This window comes from Chenopodium album, chromosome 8 (assembly GCF_948465745.1).
Source record: "Chenopodium album chromosome 8, dcCheAlbu1.1, whole genome shotgun sequence".
In the NCBI taxonomy this organism is placed as follows: domain Eukaryota; kingdom Viridiplantae; phylum Streptophyta; class Magnoliopsida; order Caryophyllales; family Amaranthaceae; genus Chenopodium; species Chenopodium album.
The window spans coordinates 68,855,269-68,866,663 of NC_137841.1; the positions used below are offsets into that span (position 1 = coordinate 68,855,269).

The 11,395-nt window shown below is 37.0% G+C and overlaps 3 protein-coding genes across 3 annotated transcripts; all 3 read right to left on the reverse strand.

The window, feature by feature from the left end:
* Nucleotides 1-307: 307 nt before the first annotated feature.
* Nucleotides 308-1,867, reverse strand: LOC145556407 (uncharacterized). The gene is made up of 5 exons (XM_081618059.1): nt 1,411-1,867; nt 1,222-1,333; nt 962-1,140; nt 770-890; nt 308-659 (listed from the first exon to the last, which is right to left on the reverse strand). The coding sequence occupies exons 1-3, from the start codon at nt 1,467-1,469 to the stop codon at nt 988-990; spliced, it is 324 nt and encodes a 107-aa protein (XP_081474185.1). The 5' UTR covers nt 1,470-1,867; the 3' UTR covers nt 308-659; nt 770-890; nt 962-987.
* A 3,683-nt stretch (nt 1,868-5,550) lies between these two features.
* LOC145555421 (uncharacterized) lies at nt 5,551-6,312 on the reverse strand. Its single transcript, XM_081617165.1, has one exon. The coding sequence runs from the start codon at nt 6,310-6,312 to the stop codon at nt 5,551-5,553; it is 762 nt and encodes a 253-aa protein (XP_081473291.1).
* A 63-nt stretch (nt 6,313-6,375) lies between these two features.
* Nucleotides 6,376-10,635, reverse strand: LOC145555422 (uncharacterized). Its single transcript, XM_081617167.1, has 7 exons — nt 10,556-10,635; nt 10,315-10,429; nt 9,757-9,967; nt 9,560-9,661; nt 8,592-9,473; nt 8,034-8,479; nt 6,376-7,887 (listed from the first exon to the last, which is right to left on the reverse strand). Exons 1-7 carry the CDS (start codon nt 10,633-10,635, stop codon nt 6,376-6,378), a joined length of 3,348 nt encoding a protein of 1,115 aa, XP_081473293.1.
* Nucleotides 10,636-11,395: the final 760 nt, after the last annotated feature.

The window sequence follows — 11,395 nt, forward strand, 5'->3', positions numbered from 1 at the left end:
TAATAAAATCCAACTCACTTGAGACCTTTTACATAACTAGGGGAGCCAACGCGCGCGATGCGCGCGGAGCGGTTTGCCTTTTCTTGTTTAGATTGTGTTTTGTTTATGAGGTTTTGGTAATTGTTTTTTGGGTTAATTATTTTTTATTTGAGTTGTTTGTGGGCTGTTGTTTTGTAAAGGGAATTGTGGTTTACGTGGCTATCATATTGGAGTGGTGCTATTAGCTTGAAATGTACAGTAATTGAAATGTGTAATTGCAATGAGTTGGTGTTGTGACTATCAATTGGAGTGGTGCAATGATCTTTAAACTTGCCATTTATTATTTGATTTCAATAAAAGAGTTCTTACATGGCACATAATTTAAGATTAATCCTAATAGTACGGAGTACTTAGATAGATATAATGATATGCAGTAAGTATTCTTATATGGTAGTACTAAATTATTGTAAATATGTAGCTAAGTATAAGGTGTCGTTTAAGGACAAACGACTACTTCTTGTTTTTTGTTGTAGGACTTTCATGTGTCGTCAAATCTCAACGTCTTTGATAGCCCATTTGAGCACACCGATTCTAGTTAGAGAAGTTGTTGGTGCTATTTGGAATTTGATGGTCCTCACCTTTAGGTTGCTAGCTATATCTTCAAATTCTGGCCAATCACCCTGCCCAATAATGCACAAAATAAAATCAGAAAGCGTGTTTTTTTAGGACTGTTTTTGTTAAGTTTTTATTTGAATTATATGGCCTTTCCCCTTTTTTTTTCCGTTCTTACCGCCATTTTCTTCTCATATATCTCTGAAGTAGGGAGACCAATGAGCTTTTCACAGTCTTCAGCAAAAGCAGTGAGTCTTAGTGTCCCAGTGGCGTCACTCACATCGATTGTGAAATTTACCCTGTGTGTAAAAGGACATTAGTATTTTGGTTATTGTAGTTGTTGCATTTGTTGATTTGAGTTGATTCTTACCTGACTGCGGCAGTACTATTTTTTTTTTAGCAGTGTAGGCATTTGAAAGTTGCGTCCTTTGCTTCTTGGCAGCGCTTTCCACAGTTGTTACATCCTAAGTAAGCTAGCAGATTTTCCAACTGAGCATCAGGAATAGTGGCTTGTATCCAATGGCGTTCTTCTTGCATTGTGTTTGCAGCCTGCGATGTATGAAAATGCATCAGTTCTCTGCTAATAGGTAGGTATTTGTTATGTAGCGGGGTGGGGGTTGTTGTCCTTACATTTTTTTGCTCAATTTCATAGATAGTTTTCGCTGTTGTTGTTCTTGATGGTGTTCTGATGTGCAGTATTTTTGTTGCCTGGTCAAGAAGCATTTCTTGTTTTTCTTTCATCCTAAGATGTTTTGAACGAATTTAGTACAATTGATTAGCATTAGATATTGTAAGTATATTGTGTTTTTCATTGCTTACCATGTTCGAAGAGCATGTGCTTCCTCCCCCGTAGGATCTGAGATGATAGTAGTTGACATTGAGCTTGCAAGGGAGAACCCTACATGTTTTAAGGTTTTGAATTAGGCAGTGTGTTAAGGTATTTTAACAATTTGACAAGAAATGATAGGCTACCTTTATATGTGGTTGGTCGTAAGTGAGTGAAGGCTGCAACTATTGGGCTTAGCACCCAACCTGCAAGCTTCTCAGTGTCAATAACAGCAAGGCCTCCCCACATTGAGATGGTGAGCGGCTGTTCAGTGTTGTTTATCATGGCATATAGAGTCATGGATACTTTTGTAGTTTTGTATAAATGGTGGATTACATTGTTATAATAGGTTATTATCGTCATTGTTTACGTACCTTTGGTCAGTGACTATGATTTCACGTACATCCATCATGTTTCCTCCTGATGTTGGTACTTTCCTGACCTCTTCTATGTAAAGGACAACAGCAAGCAAATCTGTGTGACATGTTACATACGGTTAGTGACTGCTACATAAAGTGTTGTTACCAATATAGTTGATGTTGGTTAGCACTGTACTTACCAAAGCGTTCATTTTTTAAGCTTGTTTTTGGAATTAAGTTGATGGAGACATAATTTGGCAGAACTGGACCTGCATTTGGGTCCAGTGGTTCGATGATCGTTTGTCCGCCGAATGTCATCTGGCACTCATCTTCTCTTTTTTGGTACTTTGGATCTATTGGTTTAAGTGGAGCATTTGCGATCTTGTATTCTTTCCCTAGTTGCAGGACGTCCTTGAAAGTGTCTATTTCATCACCAAAAAGAGTACCTCCAAGATGGTTACCTTGCATAGCATAGTTCAAGTGAATATATGTGCCATAAAAATCCAATCGACCTGATCATAACTAAAGTGACCCTGCTTCTTTAAGTCTTTTTATTGCATGGGAATGTAAATTATAGTGTTTAACTCTTAGATTTGTTTGCTCGGCAGTCATGACAATTCCATAAACTAATTTAATAAATGTCATGTTGAATATTTAAGTGATTTTTAGCTGTTGAAGTTGTGAGTTTTTCCTTATGTTGATTAAATCTGTGAATGAGATCTGTATTTTCCTTATGTTTTTTGGTTTTATTGCCGATAGCATAATTACAAGCAGTTGTAAATTTTATATTACTGGTTTTAGTGCCTAGTAAGAAAGTGAACAAACCTCAGTATCCTCAAATACAAGGCGTTGGTAGCGCTTCTTGTTTGGTGATTGTTGTGGCTGAGATTTTTCTATCACTTTGGCTCTGACTTTGTAAGCTTTGGTGCTTGGAGTTAGTTTCCCGAGTGAAGTTTGTTCTGGCTTCATGGTTAAACTCTGCAGCAATATATATGTACAATGCAAAACAGAAAGGGTAAGTTAAGAAACAATATGGATATGACCAATGTGATATAATACTTGTTTACTAAACAATACTGACCTTTTTTAAAAGTGAAGGATACTTTGGATGGCGTTGGTGGAAATGACAGAGAATAAACCACATATATATAGATATATATTGTTGTTTAAGACCAATGTTTCAGTTTCAAACTTTTGCATTTCCTGTGCTTGGTTTTAATTAGAGTTTAATTGTATTTATAATAGGAACTTAATGCAAAGAATTTGAAAAGAATTATATTGTAGTTATTTGTAATTAGGAGTAATTATTGCTAATTATTTCTAAGTAGTATTTGAAGCTTCCTGTGACTGTTTGTTAACAGAAGATGCTGCGCAATAAATGTACTATAACCTCTCAATTTAACAACCTAATGGTTTATTTGGTTGGCATTCTTATATTCTGGTTGTCTGACATTGCTAAAAAAACGTTTAAGTAGCTTGCCCTGTTTAGAATTTTGGTAATGCAAAACATGGTGAACCACAAATTCCCAAGGCTGCCAACAATTATGAGTAACATGTTAATGTATTCTATTGAATGCCTTATGGTATTATTTGGGATTGTAACTTGCAAATTATAGGACAGGTATATTAATAGAAAAGTTACTTAAACATTAGCAAGCTGAACAAAATTCAAAAGAAATTTAGATACTAATCCCACTCAGAGTAGGAAGCCCCGTGGAAAAAAAATTTAAAATAAAAAATGAAATAAAAATGAATAAAACTATTTATCAGAAACATCCAGTAAAAGATTACTGTGAAATACTTAAAGATAGTACATAATTTTTTGTAAACGCTCATATGCTGGAATTTTGAGAGAGAGAGAGAGAGCAGCAGCAGCAGACATTTGCAGCACTGAAGAATTGTAATACTAAGAGTAGAAATGTCAAAATGAATGAACCAAATTATTAAACACCCACTATATTTTCTCTCATAATCTGCCATTACTAAGTTAAAAAGAATGTATCATCAACTCAGGAAATCAAAATTGCAGAAAATAATAGAGTTAATCAAAGCAAAACAGCAAGATTGTAATAACAAGAGTAGGAAATGTGAAATTCTTATAGCAGAGTTGGTGGGTTTATAAATCACAGTAAATTATTATTATAAAAGAAAAGTCGCTTAGGACAAAAATTGGAGTTAAGAGTGGTAAGATTTGCAGTTTCCCCATTGTAAATTAGTGATTGGCAATTAGCAGTAAAAATTATTAGTAAGAATTATTAAATGAACTGCTTTTGATTTATACTCATAAGCAGTAAGAATTGAATCAATAACAATTATCAGAGAACTAAAGACAATAAGCTTACAATGAAGATGGAACTCCATGGTATCGTTTGGAATGCCTAAGCTATGAACATGATATACACTCTGTGTTGACATTTCACATATATTAACAAGTTCACATGATGAATGGATGCAATCAACCAAAACTATTTTAGTAGAGTGCAGGAAAAATAGATTTAGAGATAGAAAGACCTGTTTAGTGAGATGGCACTAAGGCCACCCGACCCAACTGCCAGTATTCTTTTATTTTCTTTTTTTTTGGGTTGTGGGCCGTGAGTTTGGGTACCGTACTTTTAAACATAGATAAATATGGAGCATATACATTAGGAGACTGATGGCGAAGTTGCAAATAAGAGTGGCATACCTGTAGTTTATGATTATCACCAATAATAAGAGGTCTTTGATTGACTCCCAAGTAAAACATAACTCACGACAGTTGGCAATACAAATTCGTTTTGCTGCAGAGATGACATGAACTCGGTCACAGTGTTCTACTGTTAGAGCTTGTTGACATGATCATTGTCATAACAACTGTGCTGTCAGTTTCACATCTAACTCAGAATTCACATTTAGGCATGCTCCAAGAACTATAGTTGCATCAGAGCAGCCATATATGGTGGGTACCATCTGCCCTGCACCAAAATCTTATTCTCTTGTTATGTTTAAATGATTTTGAAAGAAATAAAGGGGTAATTTTGAAGCAAGAAAACATTCATATAATGTAGATATCATTCAAAGTAGAAATCTTAACAAAAGACACAGTAATTAGGAAGTAGTTGCTTGTCATTTTCAGAAGAAGAAGTAATAGATTGTTTCAAGAAACAATAACATTTTGTTAAATTTTAAGATGAACTAAGTTTATTGAAATATTCTCCTTCATTTGGAATTTTAAATTGGCCGAAATTTTGATAGGGGACATCGTGAAGATAACCAAACCGAAGTTCCTGTTTCAGTTGTTCCTGTCATAAAAGAATGGGTTTGACTTTAGCAGCTACACATTAGGTAAACGACATACATTATAAAAAATAAATCAGGAGGTTGTAATTATACTGACCTTGAAGGAGATTGCTGTGTAACACCTGATCGTAGTAAGATCTCAAACGAAATAACATTTTTTGCACTGTATACATGCTGATCTTCAGTTGTAGGCTTGGTCAGTACCCTTACATGTTTAGAATTCCGGGCCCGAGAAAGGGCAACATATAATTGTCCATGAGAGAAGCAAGGTCGTCTAAGGTATATCCCTACTTGAGTGAGTGTTTGTCCCTGGGCTTTGTTGATTGTCATAGCAAAACAAAGCTTGATTGGGAATTGTTTTCGCTGGAACTGGAACGGGTAATTAGTTGAGGCAGAGGGCCGCAAGTCAATGCGTGGCAGAAATACATATTCACCAGTATGATGGCCAGTTGCAATTACACACTCAATCATGTTGGGGTAGAATCTTTTGCATATGAGTCATGTCCCATTGCATAAGCCAAAGGCTGGAGCAAGGTTCCTCAGCAGAATAACGGGGCAATTTTCCTTTAGAACCAATTCATGTGGACTCATTCCTCCGGGGCATAAAGTGTTTAGGAATTCAGTTGTGTACATTTTGCAATTTTCATCAATTAACACATCAAAACTCTTATAGGTTACAGCCTGACCTGGGTGTTTTGCAATTAGCAGAGTATTTATCTCATCAACATCATCGTTGAGGGGAGTCAAGATTGCACGTTCGGCGAAGATGCTGGAACTGAAACCACCTGCGGTCAGTTCTGGGAATATTTGGCTGAGAAGCTGGTCCAGAGAGTAGTTTTCATCCTCAAATGGCACAACCAGTTGTCTTGGTAGATGAATGTCAGCTATCTCTTCTGTTTGCATACGACCGTCCCCTAAAGCAAGCAAGAAATCAGAGAATGCAGGATCTGTACGTGCTCGCATGTTTTGACTAAGGTGTATTCGTTTGAAACCATGCCATAGATAAGAAGAGACTAAGCTCGCTTGTACGGCTTCTTTTTGTGATTTTTTGGGTACCACAGGCAATACTTGCCGAAAGTCCCCACCAAAGACGACAACCTTGCCTCCAAAAGATGTACGGCTATCACATAAATCCCTAAGCAGCAAGTCTAATGACTCTACGTTTTCCTTGATTGCCATTGATGCTTCATCCCAAATAATCAAGGAGCTTTCTCGTAGAAGACCAGCTAAGCTGCTTTGTTTAGATACATTGCAAGACATGGAAGCTGTATGATCAAGGGGGATTTTAAAACGTGAATGGGCTGTCCTCCCAGTCACTATGTTTCAGGCAGCAATTCCGGACGTAGCTGTTGGAAGTACTATTTTGCCCATTTTTCTAACAGCAGCATACAATGCATAGTAAAGGTATGTCTTGCTAGTGCCTCTCGGACCGTCAACGAAAAATGAACCAGGTTTGTTAAGCTGCACATGTTTAATGATGCAATCAAAGGCATCGCGTTGGGCAAGGTTGAGCTTGTCAATGGCTTCAATGTATTCAACCGGTATTGTGGCATTGAGTGCATCAGCAATATCCTTTGTTTGTCGTAGTCCGGAGTCTGCATTGCTTATCAACACCCCTAGGCCAAATTCTTCCAAAGTTTTCCCCATTTCTTCTAAGAAACGCTCAACCCCTTGCACAGTAAGGGCCTTCACTTTGTCTTCCATTCCTGGATTTTGGTGTTTGATATCTTCGGACAAATGAATGTAGTACTTCTGCCAAAGGACTAGGGGATCTCTTAGCATTCCAAAAATCAATATTGTAGCAAATAATTTACGCAAAGCTGTTGGCATATGTGCAGTAACAGCCTCTACCATACATTTATCAACGGCGTCATCTTCTGCCAGGAGGCCAAGTTTCAAGGCTGCTTCCTGAAATGTTGCACAAAGGTGGGCGTTGACTGTTCGTAAATCTTCAAATGATTTTGGTCCCCTTACATTGATTAGTAGCAGCCTGAGAAAATATCTTTCCCCTTCGGATGAAGCCACAAAAGTCAGACGCCCTATTGCAGTTCGCACATTAGCCCGCTTAGACCATGTTTTTGTAGCATGATTCCACACATAATGCTCACAAAATTCTGCATATGTGTATTTTGGTATGTTTGGGACAGTGTTGTTCATTCTGAAGAACTCGGTTAATGAAGTACTGGCTCGGCGCCTATCTGAAACAACATATGCTAGTTGTTCATTGGGAGAGAACCTCACACTGTGCTGATTAGGCAGATGAATTTGCAATGTTACTACTGGTGGGCTCATTTCAAACAGGTCAAACCCAAAGATTCTCCATGCGGCTTCACAAGGGGATACCCAACGACCTGCTTGGAACTGATCAATCTCATTTACAGAGCCTGATGAAGCTTGTACGTTATATGATACCCGATCATGTCCTTTATAAACGTATTTGTAAAGGTACTTAACTGCTTGAATTGTTGAACATACCTCCACATTCAAGTGACAGTCGAATAAGGCAGATAGATAAGGGTTATATGGAACGACCCAACGATTGTCCAACCTTTTCCTTCGAATCACAATAGACTCCCCTGTGTCCCGGCGTCTGTATTCAGGATACCCACTTTCATGGCTTGTTGTAATATCAGAAAAAGACTTAGGGTAGTCGTATTTGCACTTCCCTTCCATTCCTCTATGCTTCATGCATGGGCATTCAGGGTTATCCTTCCCACATGGGCCATGTATCATATGGTTTAAGACCACTTTTCGTAAGTGTGGGTTTTCATGGGAAGGAATTTCAGCGGACACGTACTTGTCAAATGAGTCTGGATGCTTTATCTTAAATTCCGGCTTTAAAATAATGAGCATATGAACATGTGGCAAGCCACGTTTTTGGAACTCAACTACATAAATGAACGCAGCCACCTCTCCAAACACTTGTTCTTCTTTTATTTTTTTTTCAGTGCTATAAGCTTTGCTCTGAAAACACGAGCTACAAGATCGGGTCGGTTTTGTGCTTTTTCCCCGTGTGCCAGCTCTGCTTTGATTTCTGGCCAATTTGGGTTGCAGGTCATTGTTATGAATAAGTCCGGTTTCCCAAAACGTTGTACAAGAGCGATAGCATTGAGATAACGTCGTTGCATATCACGAGGCCCCCCTAAAAATGAAGGAGGGAGGATAACACACTGACCTACATTCGATGCATTTGCTTCACCGCCTTCAAGTGTATCTACTAAATCCTGATATAGCTCAGCTCTAATTTGTGCCTGATTTTGTCTAAAGAAATCCAGCCGAGTATTCTCTATCTTCACATACATGTCTACAATATATTGCAAGAACAGCCGCCCAGCCCGTAGGATGAAATTTCCAGCACGCATTTGAAACTTGTATGCATAATACTCCCTACAAGAAATAAGCTTGCCCTTCTTCCCCCGAGCAGCAGCTGCAATTCCATTTGTTTTTATAAAAGTAGTTACATTTACATGATTAATACGGGAATGACATAAATGAAATAACATGTTTTTGGTGTAAGTAGTCACAATTAGTTGTCTTACCAGAACCTTCTTCAGTTACCAAATCAGCTGCCTCTTGAACATTGTCTGAAATGACAATATTTGAAAGGTCTTCCACCTGGGACCGTCCTCCGTGAGACATTTTTAGTAAACCGTGATGCCACCCACAGTCACCTCGAGGAAATAGAAGCGGGTATTGTAGAGGATCGTAACAACCATAATAATGATATATCCTATGGCTCTTGTTTGATTTCCCATGAACAATGATATGTGGGCTGTTGCTTTGGCTAGATGAAGTACCTTCACTCCATATCACAGCTACTTCTTCGGATGTCGGAGCATTGTAAACACGTTGATCAAGAACGGGGTGTTTATTGAGCCTGATTTCAGTCTCTTCAGTGACTTCAGTCTCCCGAAGAGACTTGAAAAACCTGGCATATGGATTCAAAAGCATAATAGCCATAATCAAGGAAATTATACTCGGACGTAAGTTTGGAAAAAGACGATGTCTATTTTCTGCCTCAAACATAGCATCGTAGAAGTAAAGCTGTAAATATTGTGGTGGTTCATTATCAGGCAAGAGGTCAGGAATATTATGATAAATTTGGCCATGAACCTTCAAAGCATATATTCCTTTATGAATATCCTCATCTATTGATCCACCAATTGAGCTAAAAGCAAAGAGGTTATTGTAAAGGCGAGAATATGTCTGAAAATGATCCGAATCATCGTCATTAGAAGTATAAAGTTTATCTAATTCAGGGGGTAAAGCATTAGAAGCAATTTCAACTTCACCATCACAGCAACAAAAATGCAATGACTCAAAGGCTAGTTTTTTTGCACGACACTTATCGCAAAAATGAGGGGCAGGAAACTCCATGGGCTTAGTAGGCAGCGATTGGCCGATATTTATTGCAGTACCAGCTATAAGCAGTTTTAAATAAATATTCAGTCGAGACAATTCTTTAAAACTCAGAGAAATGCATAGCTTATTATTTAGAGGCATTCACCTGTCTTTGATTGCTTTTGGCGTTTAGGTTTTGGAATCCCTAAAATCGCCCGTTGTCGAGCACTCATTCTTGTCTTTGATGTTGTAGGATATTCTGGGAAATCTGCTACAATATGAAATACCCTTATTTAAATAATGTGAAGTTTCTCAGTTTTTAAAAAATGGGAATTCATGGGGTAAAAGAAACATTGTGCTAACCCATCACATATAAAAGTGAAAATTTCAGTTGTTGGACAAGTAAAATGAGAATCAATTCGAGAACCTGCTGCTTGTAAATAGCTCTGATTTGTACTCCTGCTTTCTTGCTTTCTTTTAACCTTTGATTATTCCCTTGAATCCCTACTTGCTTTCTTCCACCTTTCACCGTGGTTATTTTGTACCATAATCCTGCATCAACAACCTTTTGGTTCTTCAGTAGGCAGTAACTAATGTTGTCATGGACTTATTCTATTTCTCATTTAATTACTTATTAATTGAGTAGACCTTTCAAATTCATCCATTTAACTGAGTTACCAATTAGAGATAGAAGTTAAAATTAATAGTAACTGAGAAATTGTAGATATAAATTATCTTCTTTGATAGAAAAGAATAGTACATACTGTAACGCTCTTGTCCAGAAGTATAAGATACTAAACAAAACACAAATTCTGCAGTGACGAAACACGTTTATATTGAGTGGAAATTCAAGCATAAGAAAAGGCATAAGAGCCACACCGCCAACAATGCATAAGCAAGAATCAATGAAAAGAGCCAAACCTGGTAAACGACAAGGCTAGAGTTGATTCCAGCACCATTGACGTCTCTAAGCTGGACATACAACCTCCTTACATAAGGCACCATTCCCTTTGGGCATACAGCAATCACAATGGGCCTACAGCAATCACACTTGATCAAATTAATCTCACATACAACACTTTTTAATTTTAAGTGGCTTTTATATAGCATTTGTTATTAAGAATTACTGCTACAATGAAATTTAAATATCACTAAAACTGACCTTCCATGATTACCGTTCAGCAAACTAATGGCGAACAATTGAACACTAATACCCTTATTTTCCACTCTATGTACCAGCATATTGATGCAATAAGAGTCAAGTTAATTCATTTGTCAGCTTAAAAGTGATTCTTTATAAGAAAAAACAAAACAAAAAAAAACTACAATAATTCATCAAACCTCATTAGCTTAAAAAAGGGATCCGGTAACATATCAATTCTATACAAAGAATAAATGAAGTACTTTTGGTAATTACGCTCAATATTTAAGGCCATGTTGGGAAATTCATTTTAATTCATCAAGGGAAAATAGAACAATTAAGAGTAGATGTATTGAAAGTTTGAAATCATATACCAAATGGTGTACTTTTACACATAAAAATTGAACAAAAGACTCACACTAATTCACAAACATGCCATTGATTTACACGAATATGAACTACATATTAATTTTACTTTATGAATTTCCCAGCTAGAAAAATCAATAATTTAATCAATGTATTTATACTATTACAAATATAGCCATCAAATAAACAACAATCATAACCCTTTTTGCCTATCCAAATTTTATTCACAACCTTCAAATTTATAGTCACAAATTTCAACAGTTGAAAATGAACAATAGCCCAGACCTGATTGGTGGCAAATTTAGGAGCAAAAATCAATACTCTGTACTAAACTATGCGACTAAAAAACCAGACTCAATTATTTATCAACTAAGTACTCTAAATCAATACTGAACTATCAAAAGAAGAACACACTCTATCTCTGATTGGTGGGAAAATTGTGAGTATAAATCAATACTAAACCAATTGTTGGCTACAATTCAGAGCTAATATTTT